The sequence below is a fragment of the Panulirus ornatus genome, chromosome 39 (assembly GCF_036320965.1).
Source record: "Panulirus ornatus isolate Po-2019 chromosome 39, ASM3632096v1, whole genome shotgun sequence".
Lineage (NCBI taxonomy): Eukaryota > Metazoa > Arthropoda > Malacostraca > Decapoda > Palinuridae > Panulirus > Panulirus ornatus.
This window is the reverse complement of record NC_092262.1, coordinates 4,627,046-4,643,735: the sequence shown is the minus strand read 5'-3', so window position 1 is coordinate 4,643,735 and position 16,690 is coordinate 4,627,046. Positions and strand designations below refer to the sequence as shown.

At 42.9% G+C, this 16,690-nt stretch overlaps 1 protein-coding gene across 6 annotated transcripts in view; it reads left to right on the top strand.

Moving 5' to 3' along the window:
- LOC139761043 (5-hydroxytryptamine receptor-like) overlaps nt 1–16,690 on the top strand; it is a 421,987-nt gene that overhangs the window by 326,173 nt on the left and 79,124 nt on the right. For all 6 annotated transcript variants that reach the window (XM_071684810.1, XM_071684808.1, XM_071684806.1 and 3 more), the window contains one exon: nt 7,635–8,207. In XM_071684810.1, coding sequence (XP_071540911.1) covers nt 7,635–8,207 — 573 coding nt within the window. The remainder of the gene's footprint in view (nt 1–7,634; nt 8,208–16,690) is intronic.

Below are 16,690 nucleotides of genomic sequence, written 5' to 3'. Positions count from 1 at the left end.
TTGACCCCTGGCTCACACCACAAGGTCGTGAATGGGGGGGGGGGGGGAGGACATCTTCACTTCTGTTTCCCTGATTCACCGAAATTCGCTTTTACTGTTGATGTCGTTTTTTGGGAGTGAGGGAGGGAGGGAGTGAGGGAGGGAGTGAGGGAGGGAGTGAGGGAGGGAGGGAAGAGGGAGTGAGGAGGGTGGGTGACGCGAGATTGTTGCCTACTCTGGTGTCAGGATGAGGCCTGCAGGGGAGGGGGGTTGAGGGGTTGGGGCTGGAGTAATGTTGGAGCAACTGGAGGTGCTGTAGGAGGCGGGGGAGGGGGGGGGGGGGAGGATCGAAGGTGGTGCAATTTGTTAACTTGGGTAGGTGGTGCTGTACGTGGGTGACCTTGCTGGTGTCTTCTGTACGTACGTGATCTCGCTGGTGTCTTCTGCATGTGGGTGATCTTTCAGGGAGAGAGAGAGAGAGAGAGAGAGAGAGAGAGAGAGAGAGAGAGAGAGAGAGAGAGAGAGAGATGTAGACAGTTGTGTACATTGATAAGTTTGTACACATGTGTGGTGATTGTGTACACTTGTGTGAGTGTTAATATCCTCTCCCCACCTTGTATCACCCCTCCCCCCCCTATACTTCACCCCACAACGTCATTACAACACAACCATGTTGGTGTTGTAGGAGGTACAACATCTCTCACCATAGCTGTGTCGCCAAATGCCTCAATTTATCACAACTTTTTCCCTAAAACTTAGATGAAATTTGCGAGTACATTGAAACTCAGGTTTTTTTTTTCAAAGATGGAAAGAAAGAATTGCTTCTTTAAATAAATGTTTCTGTAAAGTTTAGCTTACGGAAATAATGCTCAAAGCTGGCGTTCACAATAGCAGCAAACCCAGACAATTTTTCACTAACTCTTTTTTTTTAAATTTTTCTGCAATATTTTCATTTAATCATTCATGATCTTGTATGGAAGACAGCGCAGTCTCTCTCTCTCTCTCTCTCTCTCTCTCTCTCTCTCTCTCTCTCTCTCTCTCTCTCTCTCTCTCTCTCTCTCTCTCCGTCCAGCTTCCTATCTCTCCTTTCCTATCTCTCCAGTCTCCATCCCATCCAACAGTCTCTCCTTAACACCAGACGGATCAATCCATTTCTCCACCGAACACTTCGCAAAATGAACAAAGAAAATATCTTCCCATTCCCTTCCCTTCACCACGTCTTCCACGAGTCCCACAAGATGGCTCGGAGGAGAGAAAAATTACTGGGACCCGCCGTGAGAGGTGGGGGTTCTCTCCTAGGGGAAAATCCGTCACCAACGCGATCTAAAGTAATTACGTAGGACGCGATCTGCGTCTTGAATGAATTAGGGTAGATGGAGGAGGTCTGTCAGACCGAGGGAGGGAGTGAGGGAGCGAGGGAGGGAGGGAGACGAGTGTTCGTGGGAATGAAAGACACTCTTATCATTGATGGTGTAAAGTTTCTCTCTCTCTCTCTCTCTCTCTCTCTCTCTCTCTCTCTCTCTCTCTCTGTCTCTGTCTCTGTCTCTATCTCTCTCCCTCTCTCTATCTCTCTCCTCCTGTCTGCTGTGTGTACAGTCCCATAAAAAATTATAAAGGTTTGGGGCAAGTTTCTGAGGCAAAGTATTATATATTTATTCTTTGGTCAACTGGGAAATTATATCTTATAGTGGTAGAATATGTAAGTCCTTACTGGCCATTTTATTAATCTGTCATGTTAAATTGTCTCTAGCCTCTCTCTCTCTCTCTCTCTCTCTCTCTCTCTCTCTCTCTCTCTCTCTCTCTCTCTCTCTCTCTCTCTCTCTCTCTCTCCGTATATCCATATATCCCATTCTTCCAAAGATTTATCAGACCTTTCCCCTCTCACTTTTCCTCTATAATCTTTTGCTCTTTATCTGCGTGTGTCTGTGTGTGACAAAGAAGATAGAGAGAGAGAGAGAGAGAGAGAGAGAGAGAGAGAGAGAGAGAGAGAGAGAGAGAGAGAGAGCAACTTTGTGAGAACAGCACTCTTGGGCCCGGAAAGATATGGCCTCTGTGGGAACCGAACCCAGGAACTCACGAAGAGGGATCTATCCATTATGCCATAAGAATATCATACAGTTTTCAGACTGCCTTAAAATCTCATTCATTTCATTCACGTTTTAAAAACTTGCCTTTAATGTCGCCTTCATCCCACTCATTAATTTTTTCAGACTACCCTCAAAATCTCATTAATTTCATTCATTTTTTAAAAATTCCTTCAATCTCATCTTCATTTCATATTGTCTCTAATATCTTATCTACTTCATATTTCCGCACTGTCTTCAAGATATAATTCCCTTCTTGTTAAAATGTTAAATAGTTGTATATAGTCATTGGGCAAGATTACTCTTGATTTAACATTAACAAGTATTTAAAATTAGTTTCACAATGTTTGTTTAACATGAACAAGTATATAACAATTATTTTCACAAGATGAATATTTTTCTACACTAAACCTGAAGTGATTATATGTAATATCTTGTATTTTCCTGAAGAATTGTTTGTACTTGAAAATATGTATTTTGATTCGTAAAATGTATATGTATGGTCCGAGAAGACAAATGGTTCGTGGGGTCTTTGGTATGGTGCGTTCATGGGGTCTTTATCTGAAGAGTTTCAAGTCTTTTTCCAGGAGGCGAAGCTTTGGTAGAAAGAAAGATGATCAAAGACGAATGCAGCTATTTACTAGCAGTAATACTGCCATTTATAAGCAGTAATACAGCCAAATACAAGCAGGATACAGCTGTATACAAGCAGTAATACACCCATTTACAAGCAGTAAGACAGCTGTAAACAAGCAAGAATACAAGCAAATATCCAGACTCACTCTAAATATTCAACAAGATTTATCTACATATATCCAGACTTCGTCAGACCCATTCAGGCTTACTTTGCTTGTATCTAGACTTACCCTACAGCTAGCCAGACTTCTTCTACACTTACCTAGACTTAAAACCTACACCAAACTTCCATGATCTGCACACACCCAATTTATCTTAACAGTATGTATATACATAATTCATGCAGATCACATATTCATGCTCCTGTGCTCAGCATACATAACATGCGCCCATGCTCTCTCCTCTTTTGCTTAACGTGGAAAAGTATGCATGCATGATCTCCTCCTCGGCATACATACAGAGCAAGCATTATGTTCCCCTGCTCATCATAAGGGACGCACTCAGACGCACCCTCATTCCCTGCCTCAGCATACACTCAAACCTTCCTTACCCTAAACACACACCAGGTCCCCCTCACTCGTCCCTCTCTCTTGACAAAGGAAGAAGACCCGACGCTTTCTCCCTCAGGACTTGTCTCCGGCTGTACATAAATGTTTCCCACACGAAAAAAGGACAGAAAAAATAATGTTAGTAAAACATTTCCTCTTCCAGGGAGTTCCTTCAGTTTTAATTGAGTATTTGTGCGACGGTAGGAGGGAAAATGGGTGACACAAGGTGAAAAAAGGGGAGTGAGAGGAGCTTTCTGATGAAAGAGGCAGTGTTGGGAAGGGGATGGAGGAGGTATGGTGTTTAGAGAGGATGGTATGTGTGAGGGAAGGGTATTGGTGCATGGGTGGGGTGCTTAGAGGAGACTGTGTGTGGTAGGGAAGCTTAGAAAGACTAATATATGGGATTGGATGTTTGGAGAGGCGTGTTGGAGAGGTTTGCCTATGCAGGAGTTGCGTAGGAAACTTTACTGGAAGGAAAATCATAATTTGTAGATTTGATATAATGGCGGGAAGTGTGTGTGTGTGTGTGTGTGTGTGTGTGTGTGTGTGTGTGTGTGTGTGTGTGTGTGAGGGAAGGAACCGTTATGGAGGAAGTGGTGTGTGGGAGGGTTGGCAGAAGACGTAAGGGATGGTAGAAAGTTACGTCACAGGAACCTACACGTGTGGGAGACAGCATGTTGGAGAACTGGTGCTGTGGGAAGGTAGTGCTACGTGAAAGAGTTATGTATTAAAACGTTTTTCACAAATACAAAAGTCAAGATTACTGTAGCGTCCTGTAACTGTAGATGTTGACATTGGTAGAGATGATGCGGCTCTTCATGTTGGGGTAAGTATGAACTAGGATGGTTTGATGCAGTTGTGGTGCAGAACTGCGACCCGTGAGATGAGGGATCTCTGGTGGTAAGAGGTGACGGTGGCGATGATTGTGCAAAAGCTTCCTCCCGTGTGTGTGTGTGTGTGTGTGTGTGTGTGTGTGTGTGTGTGTGTGTGTGTGTATAACCATCTTTAAGGTATATACATTCAAATCCCAGTCTGGTTGGTGTGATTGATACAGGTCTTGCCCAGGGAAGGACATACAGCCTGCCTTTGTATTTTCCCGACTCGTAAATTTCTTTTGCTTTTACGCTTCACAATGAAATGTTTCCACCCTCACGGTTCAGCTGGTGGCAGCGTGTGGAGTGGAGGACGGGGCCTGGTGGTATGTGAAGCTCACATCACATGTTGAAGGTTGGGGTGTTTGGAAGTGCGAATATCATGGAGGAACCTTACCTGTGGTTCATGATATATAGTGACGCAGGAGGAGGAGGAGGAGGAGGTGGTCGTCTGTATGTTGTCTAATGCTTGTACATCATCTGTGTGTTTCTGAGTAATGGGAGGTTTAGTGGTGGTTACGCTGTGAGCGACGGGGCCTTCAGAGCATGTCAAGTTTCACTCTATTGGCCCAGGTAGCTTCCTCACACGACTTGTTCTTCGTCGCTATAGATTTTCCGGCGATGAATTCTACGCGCCATACCTGCTTCATAATGACTCTCTCTCTCTCTCTCTCTCTCTCTCTCTCTCTCTCTCTCTCTCTCTCTCTCTCTCTCTCTCTCTCTCTCTCTCTCTCTCTCTCTCTATCTCTCTCTCAGTGCTCACAATCATCAGAGCTTGAGCTGAGCAGCACCGTGTTCAGTCAGGCCTAGCGGTCAGGCACATTCTTATGGCAGTTCAAGCTGTGATCAAAGCTTGGAACGCTTGAGCCCCAGCTGAGAGGGACTGAGCTCAAGTTCAAGCTGTGGTCAAAGCTTGGAACGCTTGAGCCCCAGCTGAGAGGGACTGAGCTCAAGTTCAAGCTGTGGTCAAAGCTTGGAACGCTTGAGCCCCAGCTGAGAGGGACTGAGCTCATTATCAACCAGGCAGTTTGCTATGTAATCAGCCAGATGCGTGTATTTTTCTCCCAGGATGGAAAGGGAAAAAACCTATTCGTCCACATCCAGTCAGAAAAATACATGAGAACAGATGTACTTCATTTACGATGAACAGCAACGAATTCCTGTCCATATTTTTATCTTATCTTCTTTACCGATAGATAAGAGCAATTATCTTCGGTAGTTTGTTATCTTTACTGAACTCTATCTCTATATATTTTCCAATATACATTGTTGCGGTGTTTCTCATTTCTGTTTATTGATATTATTTCTTATCTCCGTAGGATAGTTGTAGGTGTTACAGCAATGATACAGTTTCACATGTCTTGGAACATTTGTACATGCTGGTACCACTGCTGCTGCTACTGCTACTGCTGTTGCTACTGCTGTTACCACTGCTTTTACCACTGCTGTTGCCACTGCTGCTAAGCCTCGTCAGTCCTCCAGCTCTCACACTCTCACGCCCAGCTCCTTCCCTCGTTTGCTCACACCCCCACCTTCCCCACCGCTAATATATATATATATATATATATATATATATATATATATATATATATATATATATATATATATATATATATATATATATGAACACGACGGGAAGAACTTAAAGAATCATTTGATTATTTCTTTCTTGACTTTAGTTCAAATCTGGAGACCAGACCACATAGACTGTACGTCCGTACTGTAGATAATCAAATTAAACCTTTATTTTGAGAAATTCAGTTAAAAAAAAAGGAATTATATAGTAATTCACATGTAGATATCTTTAAGAAACTTACCTGACCTCAGAAACCGATGATATACACCGATAACGCCGATAGATAACACTTTCTCGGTGTACAACTGAATACGTAAGATAGATACACCATAACCATAGTCTCCACATGTGCATAATACTGTCATATCTGTGCTCGGCTGACTCTGGGGCATGTCTTGACCATCCCTCACAGTTGTGGCGCTGATGTGACGCTACTTCTGAAGAGATCCACGTATGTCGACGGGGTAAGGGGGCGACAATTGTGGTAAGAGGGAGAAGGGAGAAGGGGATGATAGTGATTCATCCTTTTGTTCTCCCTTTGTTCTCTTTTTTTCCTCGTAGGTGTCTTTTTTTCTACCACAATTGACAGTTGCCTTGGAGAGTAAGGTTTTGAGGTCTCCTGTTATACCACATTCTTCCCTTTGAGATCAGACAACCTATTGTATGCGTACTGTATGCTGTATTCACCTGTAGTCACCTGGGAAGGGTGGATGGTCTCCCACTGAGGTATGGTTGACAGAGGTGAGGTATGGTTGACAGAGGTGAGGTATGGTTGACTGAGCTGAGGTATGGTTGACAGAGTGAGGTATGGTTGACAGCTGAGATATGGTTGACAGAGTGAGATATGGTTGACAGAGGTGAGATATGGTTGACAGAGGTGAGATATGGTTGACAGAGGTGAGATATGGTTGACAGAGGTGAGATATGGTTGACAGAGGTGAGATATGGTTGACAGAGTGAGGTATGGTTGACAGCTGAGATATGGTTGACAGAGGTGAGGTATGGTTGACAGAGTGAGGTATGGTTGACAGAGCTGAGGTATGGTTGACAGAGCTGAGGTATGATTGACAGAGCTGAGGTATGACTGAATTTTGGGATTTTCCATCAACTTTGTGACAGATTCAGTTTTCAAACACAGAATTCCAAAATATTTTTTTGCATCTTTCCGAATGATTTGATTTTGTCCCGAGTGGCGAAACTGAGTGTAAACATCCATGTTTATTCAATCAGCAACAAATAACAACTTGTTTATGCATCTAATTAATGTTTATTTCCACCTTTATGAGATAAACAATTTATCCGATATTTCCTAGATTTGAAATTGCATATTTGTTTGCCTTCTTTAAAGCGAATTTCGCCTGTATTGGAGAAACACAACGAGGGATATTGACTCTGGCCAACGAGCCGTCGTAAAACGAGTATAAAACTCGTTTTATTGACCAGTAATTGATGATAACTGAGACGTGACAGACACGTGGCACTTTCCCTGCCAGCCTTGACAACAACCCCCTCCTCCTGCTCCCCCCCCCCCAACGCTTGGTAATGGTGTTTGCGGGGGGGGGGGGGGGGGAGTGAAACTAAACGCCGCTCTCTGTCACTTTGATATTAATATCCTGTCCTGTTTATTACGGGTTGTCGGTCTATCTATCTATCTATCGACATGTACGCAGAGGCAAGTACTACAGGACTCCTGCCTACTACAGGCAAAGCTACGTCACCGTTACTAGATGGAGAGAAGTACATTCCCCTGCTACTGCGCGGAGTGCACACTTCGACATGCATGAACCTCATAAGATGGTTCTCAGATCTATATGGTAATGACACACACACACACACACACACACACACACACACACACACACACACACACACGTCAGCAGAACCCATCGTAAATAATCACTACATATAAATATAATATTTTCTCTTGTGATCGTTGCAGAGAACACGACCAGTGACGACTGGAACTACACGCTTCCAAACTTACTGGAATACCTGGACGGTCTGCTGGAAGGAGGTGGACCCAGCCCCAGTAACCCGATCCTCCAGGACCCCAGCAAAGCGACAGACACCCCAGCCACCACCCTGCTGGGGGGCGTGGCAAGCGCCCTGACCTCCTCACCCCCCACGCCCCCGACCACCACCACCCCCGCCCCCATCAATAAGCCCATCTTCCCCCTCAACTTCTCCTTGAGGACGACAGTCGAGTCCTTCTTCAAAGCCCCGGCCAACACGACGCTCCTGGAACCCCTGACCTCCGGCTCAGCCACCCTCCTTGACCTTGACCCCAGCATGGCCACGCTAGGGGTGCTGAACCCCGTCAGTCCTGACCTCTTCGTCAGCAGTAACGACTCAATGGTCAGTCTAGACGACGCCTTCTGGTTGGTGGGGAACACTTCGACCAACGGTAGTTTACTGATGGGCAACGTGACCAGTGAGGGACCTGAGGTCAACACTGTGGGTATGGTCATCACCTCCGTCATATTGGGTATAATGATCCTCACTACAGTCATAGGTAAGTCATTATCCTCCCCAGTGTCACGTCATTATGCTCCCCAGTGTCACGTCATTATCCTCCCCAGTGTCACGTCATTATGCTCCCCAGTGTCACGTCATTATGCTCTCCCCAGTGTCACGTCATTATGCTCTCCCCAGTGTCACGTCATTATGCTCCCCAGTGTCACGTCATTATGCTCCCCAGTGTCACGTCATTTTCTCTACCGTTCCCTTAATCAGTAAGCCACATATTTCCACTGGAGTTAGAACTATATAGACAGACCTAAATGAATACTGGAGTATAGCTTATAGTAAAGATCATCGTGTATAGAAATATAGAAACTGGAGAACAGGTCACCACCTCAGATCAGCCGAGGGTAGCCAGCTTCTACGGGCACATCACGTGACCTTAGATCCTTCAGACTGAAGAACCTCACCCTTGTGGATCAGACCCATAACCCCCCCCCCCCCCAAGGAAGCCACTAACCTGAAGGCAATCAAGGAAGATCCAGGGACTTGAACCAAGCTCAGTCCTACCTCCACTGCCTGCCACAACCCTCCACACTGTGACTCTCCTTCATCTGGGTCGCTGGTGTGTGGTGGATGATGGTGTTGGATGATGGTGTTGGATGATGGTGGTGGATGATGGTGGTGGATGATGGCGGGGGAACATTTGTCCTGTGGTGGAGAACTATTGTCTTTGGTTCCACAGTGCTCTCTCTCTCTCTCTCTCTCTCTCTCTCTCTCTCTCTCTCTCTCTCTCTCTCTCTCTCTCTCTCTCTCTCTCTCTCTCTCTCATGTTAGTATTAATCCTTCCTTATCTGCCACACAGCACTGTCTCCAACCTTCCTCTGTCTATCTGTCCCAACCATCCCACATTCCCTCTCTGTCCCAGCCCTCACTCCTTACCCTCCCACACCCCTCCTCTCCCAAGCATCCTACACAGCCACACTCACACATCCTGTAAGCCAACGAAGAGGAACAAATCTCTGATGCAATCGAAGAACGTTTTACAATCCAGGAAATGATATACCCCTTTAATTACTGCACTGGACTCCATCTGCTGGAATTACGGGCGGTGTTCCAGGGCTCCAGCCATGTGTCCTGGAACTGGAAGCCATCAGTCAGGCCTCCAGTGATGGAAGGGTCGCAGGGAAGGTCACATAACGTCGACCTGAGTTGCTTAATTAGCAGGAGAACAATGATTCACGTATGACGGATTGGTATCACGAATCAATAGATTGGTCCAAGGTATTTGCCTCTTAATCTTACCTTTGTATCTGTATTCCTCTGTCTATATCTATCTATCCATCTATCTATCTATATATCTAATCACGTTTTTTTCACCTCTCTGTCTCTCACCGCCCAAACCCCTACTTGTCTCTCCTCCTCTCTCCATATACACCCTTATCTCCCTCCCTCCTCTCTTATCGTCTCTCCATATACACCCTTATCTCCCTCCCTCCTGACACCTGAGGATAACCACTCTACTACACTCCCGGAACACTTGTGGCTTATGGCAGCAGCATCGAACCCTTGATGAAGACAAGATCGAAAAATCAATATTGCCACTCGGCCATCATCTTCGTACGTGTCTGGTTGGTAGCCAGTAACCCTGCAGCCCCACACTACCACAATAGCCTCCTACACGGTGAAGCTAACAATACATCTCACCTTCATAACAATGTCTATATTGTGGGTGTGTGTGTGTGCGTGTGTGGTTGTGTGTGTAGCTGTGTTTGTGGTGATGTTCTCTAGCTGTGGCTGTGGTGGTGTTTCTAGCTGTGGCTGTGGTAATGTTCTCTAGCTGTGGCTGTGATGATGTTCTCTAGCTGTGGCTGTGGTGGTGTTCTCTATCTGTGGCTGTGGTGATGTTCTCTAGCTGTGGCTGTGGTGATGTTCTCTAGCTGTGGCTGTGGTGGTGTTCTCTAGCTGTGGCTGTAATGTTAGCCTCTCACCCTCGTTGCGTTTTTCCTTCTTTTCAGCTAACGTTTTATGTCGGAATTGTGCTGTTCCTGCTGTTAACACTGCTGTTACTGCTGCTATTACTGCTGCTGTTACCACTGCTGTTACTGCTACTGTTACTGTTACTCTGCTGTTACTGCTGCTGTTATCAGAGCTCACTGTCTGAGCTGGATGTACCTTGTTAACTTTTCCCCGTAGGTCAGGCTAGTGTGTCACACACAACATGTGATGGCGTCTCCTACATCCTCCTTCGTTCCCTTTAAATACCCGGCCGTATGATCTGCATATTCCAAGCGGCCATAAACGAGGCAACAGGATACTTTACCCTGTCGTAACCTCACAGCACTCAGGAAATTAAATAATACAACAGATGGTCTGTACACCGTTCTGTAATGAAAGTCCAACAATGTCAAGAACACAGCAGCACCCAGGGGGCAGTGTTCACTAAAGTCAACCTTCAAACATGAACACCAAGGGTTGAATCTACCATGACAGGAGAACATAGTTATTATAACCCCTACATCGCAGAGTTGTACCAGTTAATGGTTGGAGTTGTTCATCTGCCTGGCGACCCTCTCTCTAAACACACACACACACAACACACACATACACACACACACAACACACACATACACACACAACTGGTGCCAGGTTGTGTTTGGTTAGCTCAAAGGGAGGTAGATGGAAGGGTTGGGGGGGAGGGGGAGGTAGATGGAAGGGTTAATGTCCTCATTAGTATGCACGCTACAACACCTGGCTATAAATCCGGTGAAGTATATTCTACCTCTCCTGTAATTGTAGGTTTGTGGGACTGTATTCATCCTCATGTAACCCCACCAGGACCCCTTCCATGCGTCTCCTGTAACGCTCGATGCTGCGTTCCGTACTGTAGCAGGGGAATACTGCACCCTTTTGCAAAGAGGAGGTTCTATAAGATGCTATACTCCTTTCTGTCCATTGGTGATGAGAGATGCTCCTCCAGCCACACACTCCACCACAGATGGATCACAACGGAATCTTGTGTAACTAACGGAGTATACAACACAGGGCCATGTGTCGGGTGTAGGGAACACCTGACTACACACACACACCCACACACACACACACACACACACACACACACACACACACACACACACACACACACACATACACATTTTCCTAACTCACATTAAAGTCGATCTGTCTACTGTTGTAAATGAATCTGTGTATGAAATACACAACTTTTGTATCATAATTAGAGTCTAACATAAAGAAAGACTTCTTAATCTTGAATATCGAACAAATATATTCTGTAATGGTGTCTGAGGCCAAGAAGAAGCGAGTGATATTGAAACATATTAAACATAATTATACAGAAATACTATATCTTCACTATAAACCTTTACAATATATACTACAATGCTATCATCACTAATGAACTAGTCCTAAGGTTTAGGAATTAATCATATTCTTTTTCTATTTTCCTTTGTCTAATCTTTAGTATTTCATTTCGTTTCTACTGGTTTATATTTTTTTTATTTTCTAATTTTCAACTTGTATTGATTTTTTTGCTTTATATTAATGTTTAATTTTTTCCAGGGCTGAAACTTAAGTTGACATGATAACTACAATGATAATTCATAATTGCATTATCATTTATATTTGCTAATAATCAGAGTGTCTGTTACAGTTATTACAATATCTCATTAGAATTACAGTAATTAGATCACTGCCCCATATACCTCTCATATAAAGTTATCATTATGAATTCATTGATACAACATTAACATAATAGTTGGTAAAACTAAAACATACTTTATAGTGAAGTGAATATAAGTAAGACATACTTATGTGAGGAATTATAGTACATCAGTACAAAATCAACCCTAAATAACATAACTAGTAAATTGGAAATTGAATCCCATACACAGAATCTGTGTAAACATCTAACATGTGTTATACCAGAAGATAAATATTTAGGACTTCTTTATGGTGAAAATAACCTTTGCTTGTGAGCAAGTTGTAATAAACAGAATATATTGGGAAAATGTTTTGTATTTTGGAAATCAGGAGGATTGTGTGAGGGTTATAGATATGGGTTATGATCTAGTCTAGTGTTGTTGTTGTGAGCCTCATGTTTTCCTGTCAAATAATTATGAGTCAAAAGACGAACTTTTTTAATCGCTTACATCCAATAAACTTACGATGATTGTGGTGAAGGAAGACTCGGGTGTTGAGAGAGAGAGAGAGAGAGAGAGAGAGAGAGAGAGAGAGAGAGAGAGAGAGAGAGAGAGAGAGAGAGAGAGAGAGAGATCTTGCTTATAAGCTTCATCCAATCAGCGCAGAACGCATATCAAGGACAACTCCCGAGTGTTACAAAAACACTTCAATTCAAATCAAAGTTTACGTGAGTCATGCAAGTAGAACTTTGAAATATGTATCTTTTTAGTATGAAGTTAAGGAAGCAAATTATAAGGCAAGTTGAAATGGTGGGCAAATAGTCTCCTTCAGATAGTATATATATATATATATATATATATATATATATATATATATATATATATATATATATATATATATATATATATATATATATATACATATATATATAATATATATATATACATATATATATATAATTATATATAATTATATATATATATATATATATATATATATATATATATATATATATATATATATATATATATATATATATATATATATATACGTTACGATAAGGGAAGGGAGAGTGTTGATGGGTGTGAGAGCTAGTGGGAGAGCATACTGTAAAGTGAGAGGTCAGGGGAAGGGTTGGGGGGGGGGGTCTAAGGGTCAAGCATGGTGAGCTAGAGGTCAGAGGGTCAGTTCTTGACGTGTATAAAACTTGACCAAACATACCAGGGCAATCTTGGGGCAAGAGAGTGACACACCAAGAATTTATACCACCTTGGAATGGCTGTGTGCCTTTGTGTCACCCCCCCACCCCCCAGGATGAACCCCCTCCGTGTGTGGGGGAACCCCCCACCCCCCCACCCCGCACGCTGGACCTGCTGGGAATTCATAACCTCTTCTGGTTTACCTCAGTTTTCTGTGGTACAGATAAACCAGACTGGTGGTTTAATGGCTAGCTTCCCCATCGTTTTGTATTTGTTTTATTTTCTATCTTCTATATTTTACTTAACACACACACACACACAGACACAATCTCTCTCTCTCTCTCTCTCTCTCTCTCTCTCTCTCTCTCTCTCTCTCTCTCTCTATATATATATATATATATATATATATATATATATATATATATATATATATATATATATATATATATCTGGCTTTACATACATCCAACTTCATCTCAGTACATATTGTTACATGGTTACAAAAGTTAGCTTCAGTCTTTGTGTAATAATCAGGACTCAAGATAACAGTTAGTTATCAAATTATTGAGTTGATGTTGGTGGAGATAAACCCTGGTAATTACAGACAGCAGCTGTTATTAACAAGATAACTCATGGCCAGAGCAAGACATTCTTTACAATGAGAACATGAGCGTCTGGTGGCGTTCATGTGGGACATATACGTCTGGAAAGATGCGGAAGATGAGCACGAACATGAGCAGATAGATGAGTATGAGACTTATTAAAGTGAGGAAGAAATAGAGTCATTGCGAAATGAAAAACTGAGAAGGTTAGGAATGAGTAATAGAATCACATTATATATAGTAAGTATGAGAGATATATATGATATAAAGTAAGTATGAGAGATATACATGATATAAAGTAAGTATGAGAGATATACATGATATAAAGTAAGTATGAGAGATATACATGATATAAAGTAAGTATGAGAGATATACATGATATAAAGTAAGTATGAGAGATATACATGATATAAAGTAAGTATAGGATGAGAAACAACCATCTTTCTCACTAAAGCCAGACATGCTTGTAGATCAGAGAGAGAGAGAGAGAGAGAGAGAGAGAGAGAGAGAGAGAGATCAGACGGTACTAAGATGAGAAATCTTTGATCTGTCGCTGAGAAGCGGAGAGAGAGAGAGAGAGAGAGAGAGAGAGAGAGAGAGAGAGAGAGAGAGAGAGAGAGAGAGAGAGAGAGAGAGAGAGGATATTGCATGTGACGGGAGAGGAAATGGCAAGTTACTACCAGAGGGTGACCTTCTGTGACGTCGTCACTGGAGATGAGGTCAAAGGAAATGTTATGGAAGGAAAGCAACATAGAAATATGGAGTCCCCCCCCCGTGTATGTGGGATACATATGGTGTGTGCGTGTGTGACTGTGTGTAGATATAAATGTTGTGTGCGTGTGTTACTGTGTGTTGGATACATATGTGTGACTGTGTGTTGGATACATAAATGTGACTGTGTGTTGGATACAAATGTGTGAGTGTGTGACTGTTTGTTGGATACATATGATGTGTGACTGTGTGTTGAATACATATGGCATGTGCGTGTGTGACTGTGTGTTGGATACATGGTGTGTGCGTGTGTGACTGTGTGTTGGATACATATGGTGTGTGCGTGTGTGTAATATATGTGTAATATGTGTTATGTTTACCTGGAGGTTTTATCATTGTGGGAAAATATATTTCCCAAGAACAAATGTTATATTTTCATCATAAAACAATGGGGGAAATAAACTTCTAGAATAGATTTATTCTGAATAAGGCCAATAAATGAATTAGATAAATAACCACGTGATAAAGGACCGGAGAAACTTGTTCACATCAATAATGAACTTGAACAATCGACTGAAAAGCTAAAGCTAAGACATGAGAGTGAAGATATAGAGACAGGAAGGTGCTTAAGCAGAGATGTGTATCATGGAGTCTGTATGATAGTGTAATGAGGAGACATGAGTACTGGTGAACATGAGGAGACATGAGTACTGGTGAACATGAGGAGACATGAGTACTGGTGAACATGAGGAGACATGAGTACTGGTGAACATAAGGAGACATGAGTACTGGTGAACATGAGGAGACATGAGTACTGGTGAACATGAGGAGACATGAGTACTGGTGAACATGAGGAGACATGAGTACTGGTGAACATGAGGAGACATGAGTACTGGTGAACACGTCAAGCTGTGTATGAGGCATCTTTATGTGAGGGGCAAGGACCCTGACTCACTGTAAACACATTATAAGTAATACAGTATATATGTAGGCGGAGGATGGTCATGGTGGAACACACACACACACACACACACACACACACACACACTGTAACTCTTCTACGTATATGCTGTGGAAAACGTTGTGTGTGAGGGACGGCTATGCATCAAATACCATGGATTGAATGCATTAGGGGGAGGGGGGGGTTAGGGGAGAGTGACGCATTTTGGATAATTGATGAATATATTCATGAAAAACGAGAGAGAGAGAGAGAGAGAGAGAGAGAGAGAGAGAGAGAGAGAGAGAGAGAGAGAGTGTCGGAATATAATTCTCTGGCAGCTGGCTTCTGACATAGGCAGAAAGTGCGAAACTTTAGAAAATGTTTTGTGGTGAAGTGCTGTGGTGTTGATGTTGGCTGAGGAGGATATGTAGAATATTCGTTTTTTAACGTTTTTCTTTTTAGTTTTGGAGTATTTTTTCCCTTTTGGTTATCATATGCGTAATATCAACTTCACCATGACCTTGACCTCTTTTACTCCCGGGGTCACGTGGAGGTCATACTGTACGGGTCATCTGTTTGATCTTTAGAACTACATTCAAAGATAATTCAAAGATAAACGGGTGAGGATAGATGAACATAGGCAGGTGAGGATAGATGAACACAGACAGGTGAGGATAGATGAACACAGACAGGTAAATACCGTAGAGTTAATTAAGATGAATACAAAGAGATTACAGGATAATAAGGGTCAGGTAAATTAGCTATATGCAAATTAGATGTGGGAAAATATGGCCCACGTATATAGAGTACATGTTAGAAGGCTATTTATAACTATGGAACAAGTTAATAGGGTATATGCACTAAAGGATTATGCTAACTGAATACATATACATTGTGATATTCCTGTGGGATGTAAGGAACATGTGAATAGCTGATTACATAAACGATCGTTCTATTGTTCGTTGCCTGTATCATAAGAGCGCACCTCACCAGACGTCCTCCACGTCGCCAACCATCTGATATGTATGGATGCTCTTGTTAGCTTGGGCGGCTGGCCAGAGCAACACAGCTGATTGCCACCATTGTACCTAGTCACTCTCTCATTTAAAGGCTCAACTGGTTTGGTTCTGGTGGGAGGAGCCATCTTTGTTAGCTGTCACTGAGGCAGAGAAATCTAGACTTACAGAGCTATTAGTTGGGTCCTGCAGTGGGTGGATCCGTCGCTCGTAAAGTCATGATATTTGAGGACGTTTTCCAGATCCCTGGAAACAAGAGTGATTTTATCCTTCTGTTCTTCACGTCGGTGACTCTACTGAGGGACTATGTGCACGTAGAGGACCTTGTCCTACCTGAGACGTGGTAAAGATAAAGAAATAACATCAAGAAAGAATAATCTTGGACTCGAAAGAATTAGAAAACCTTT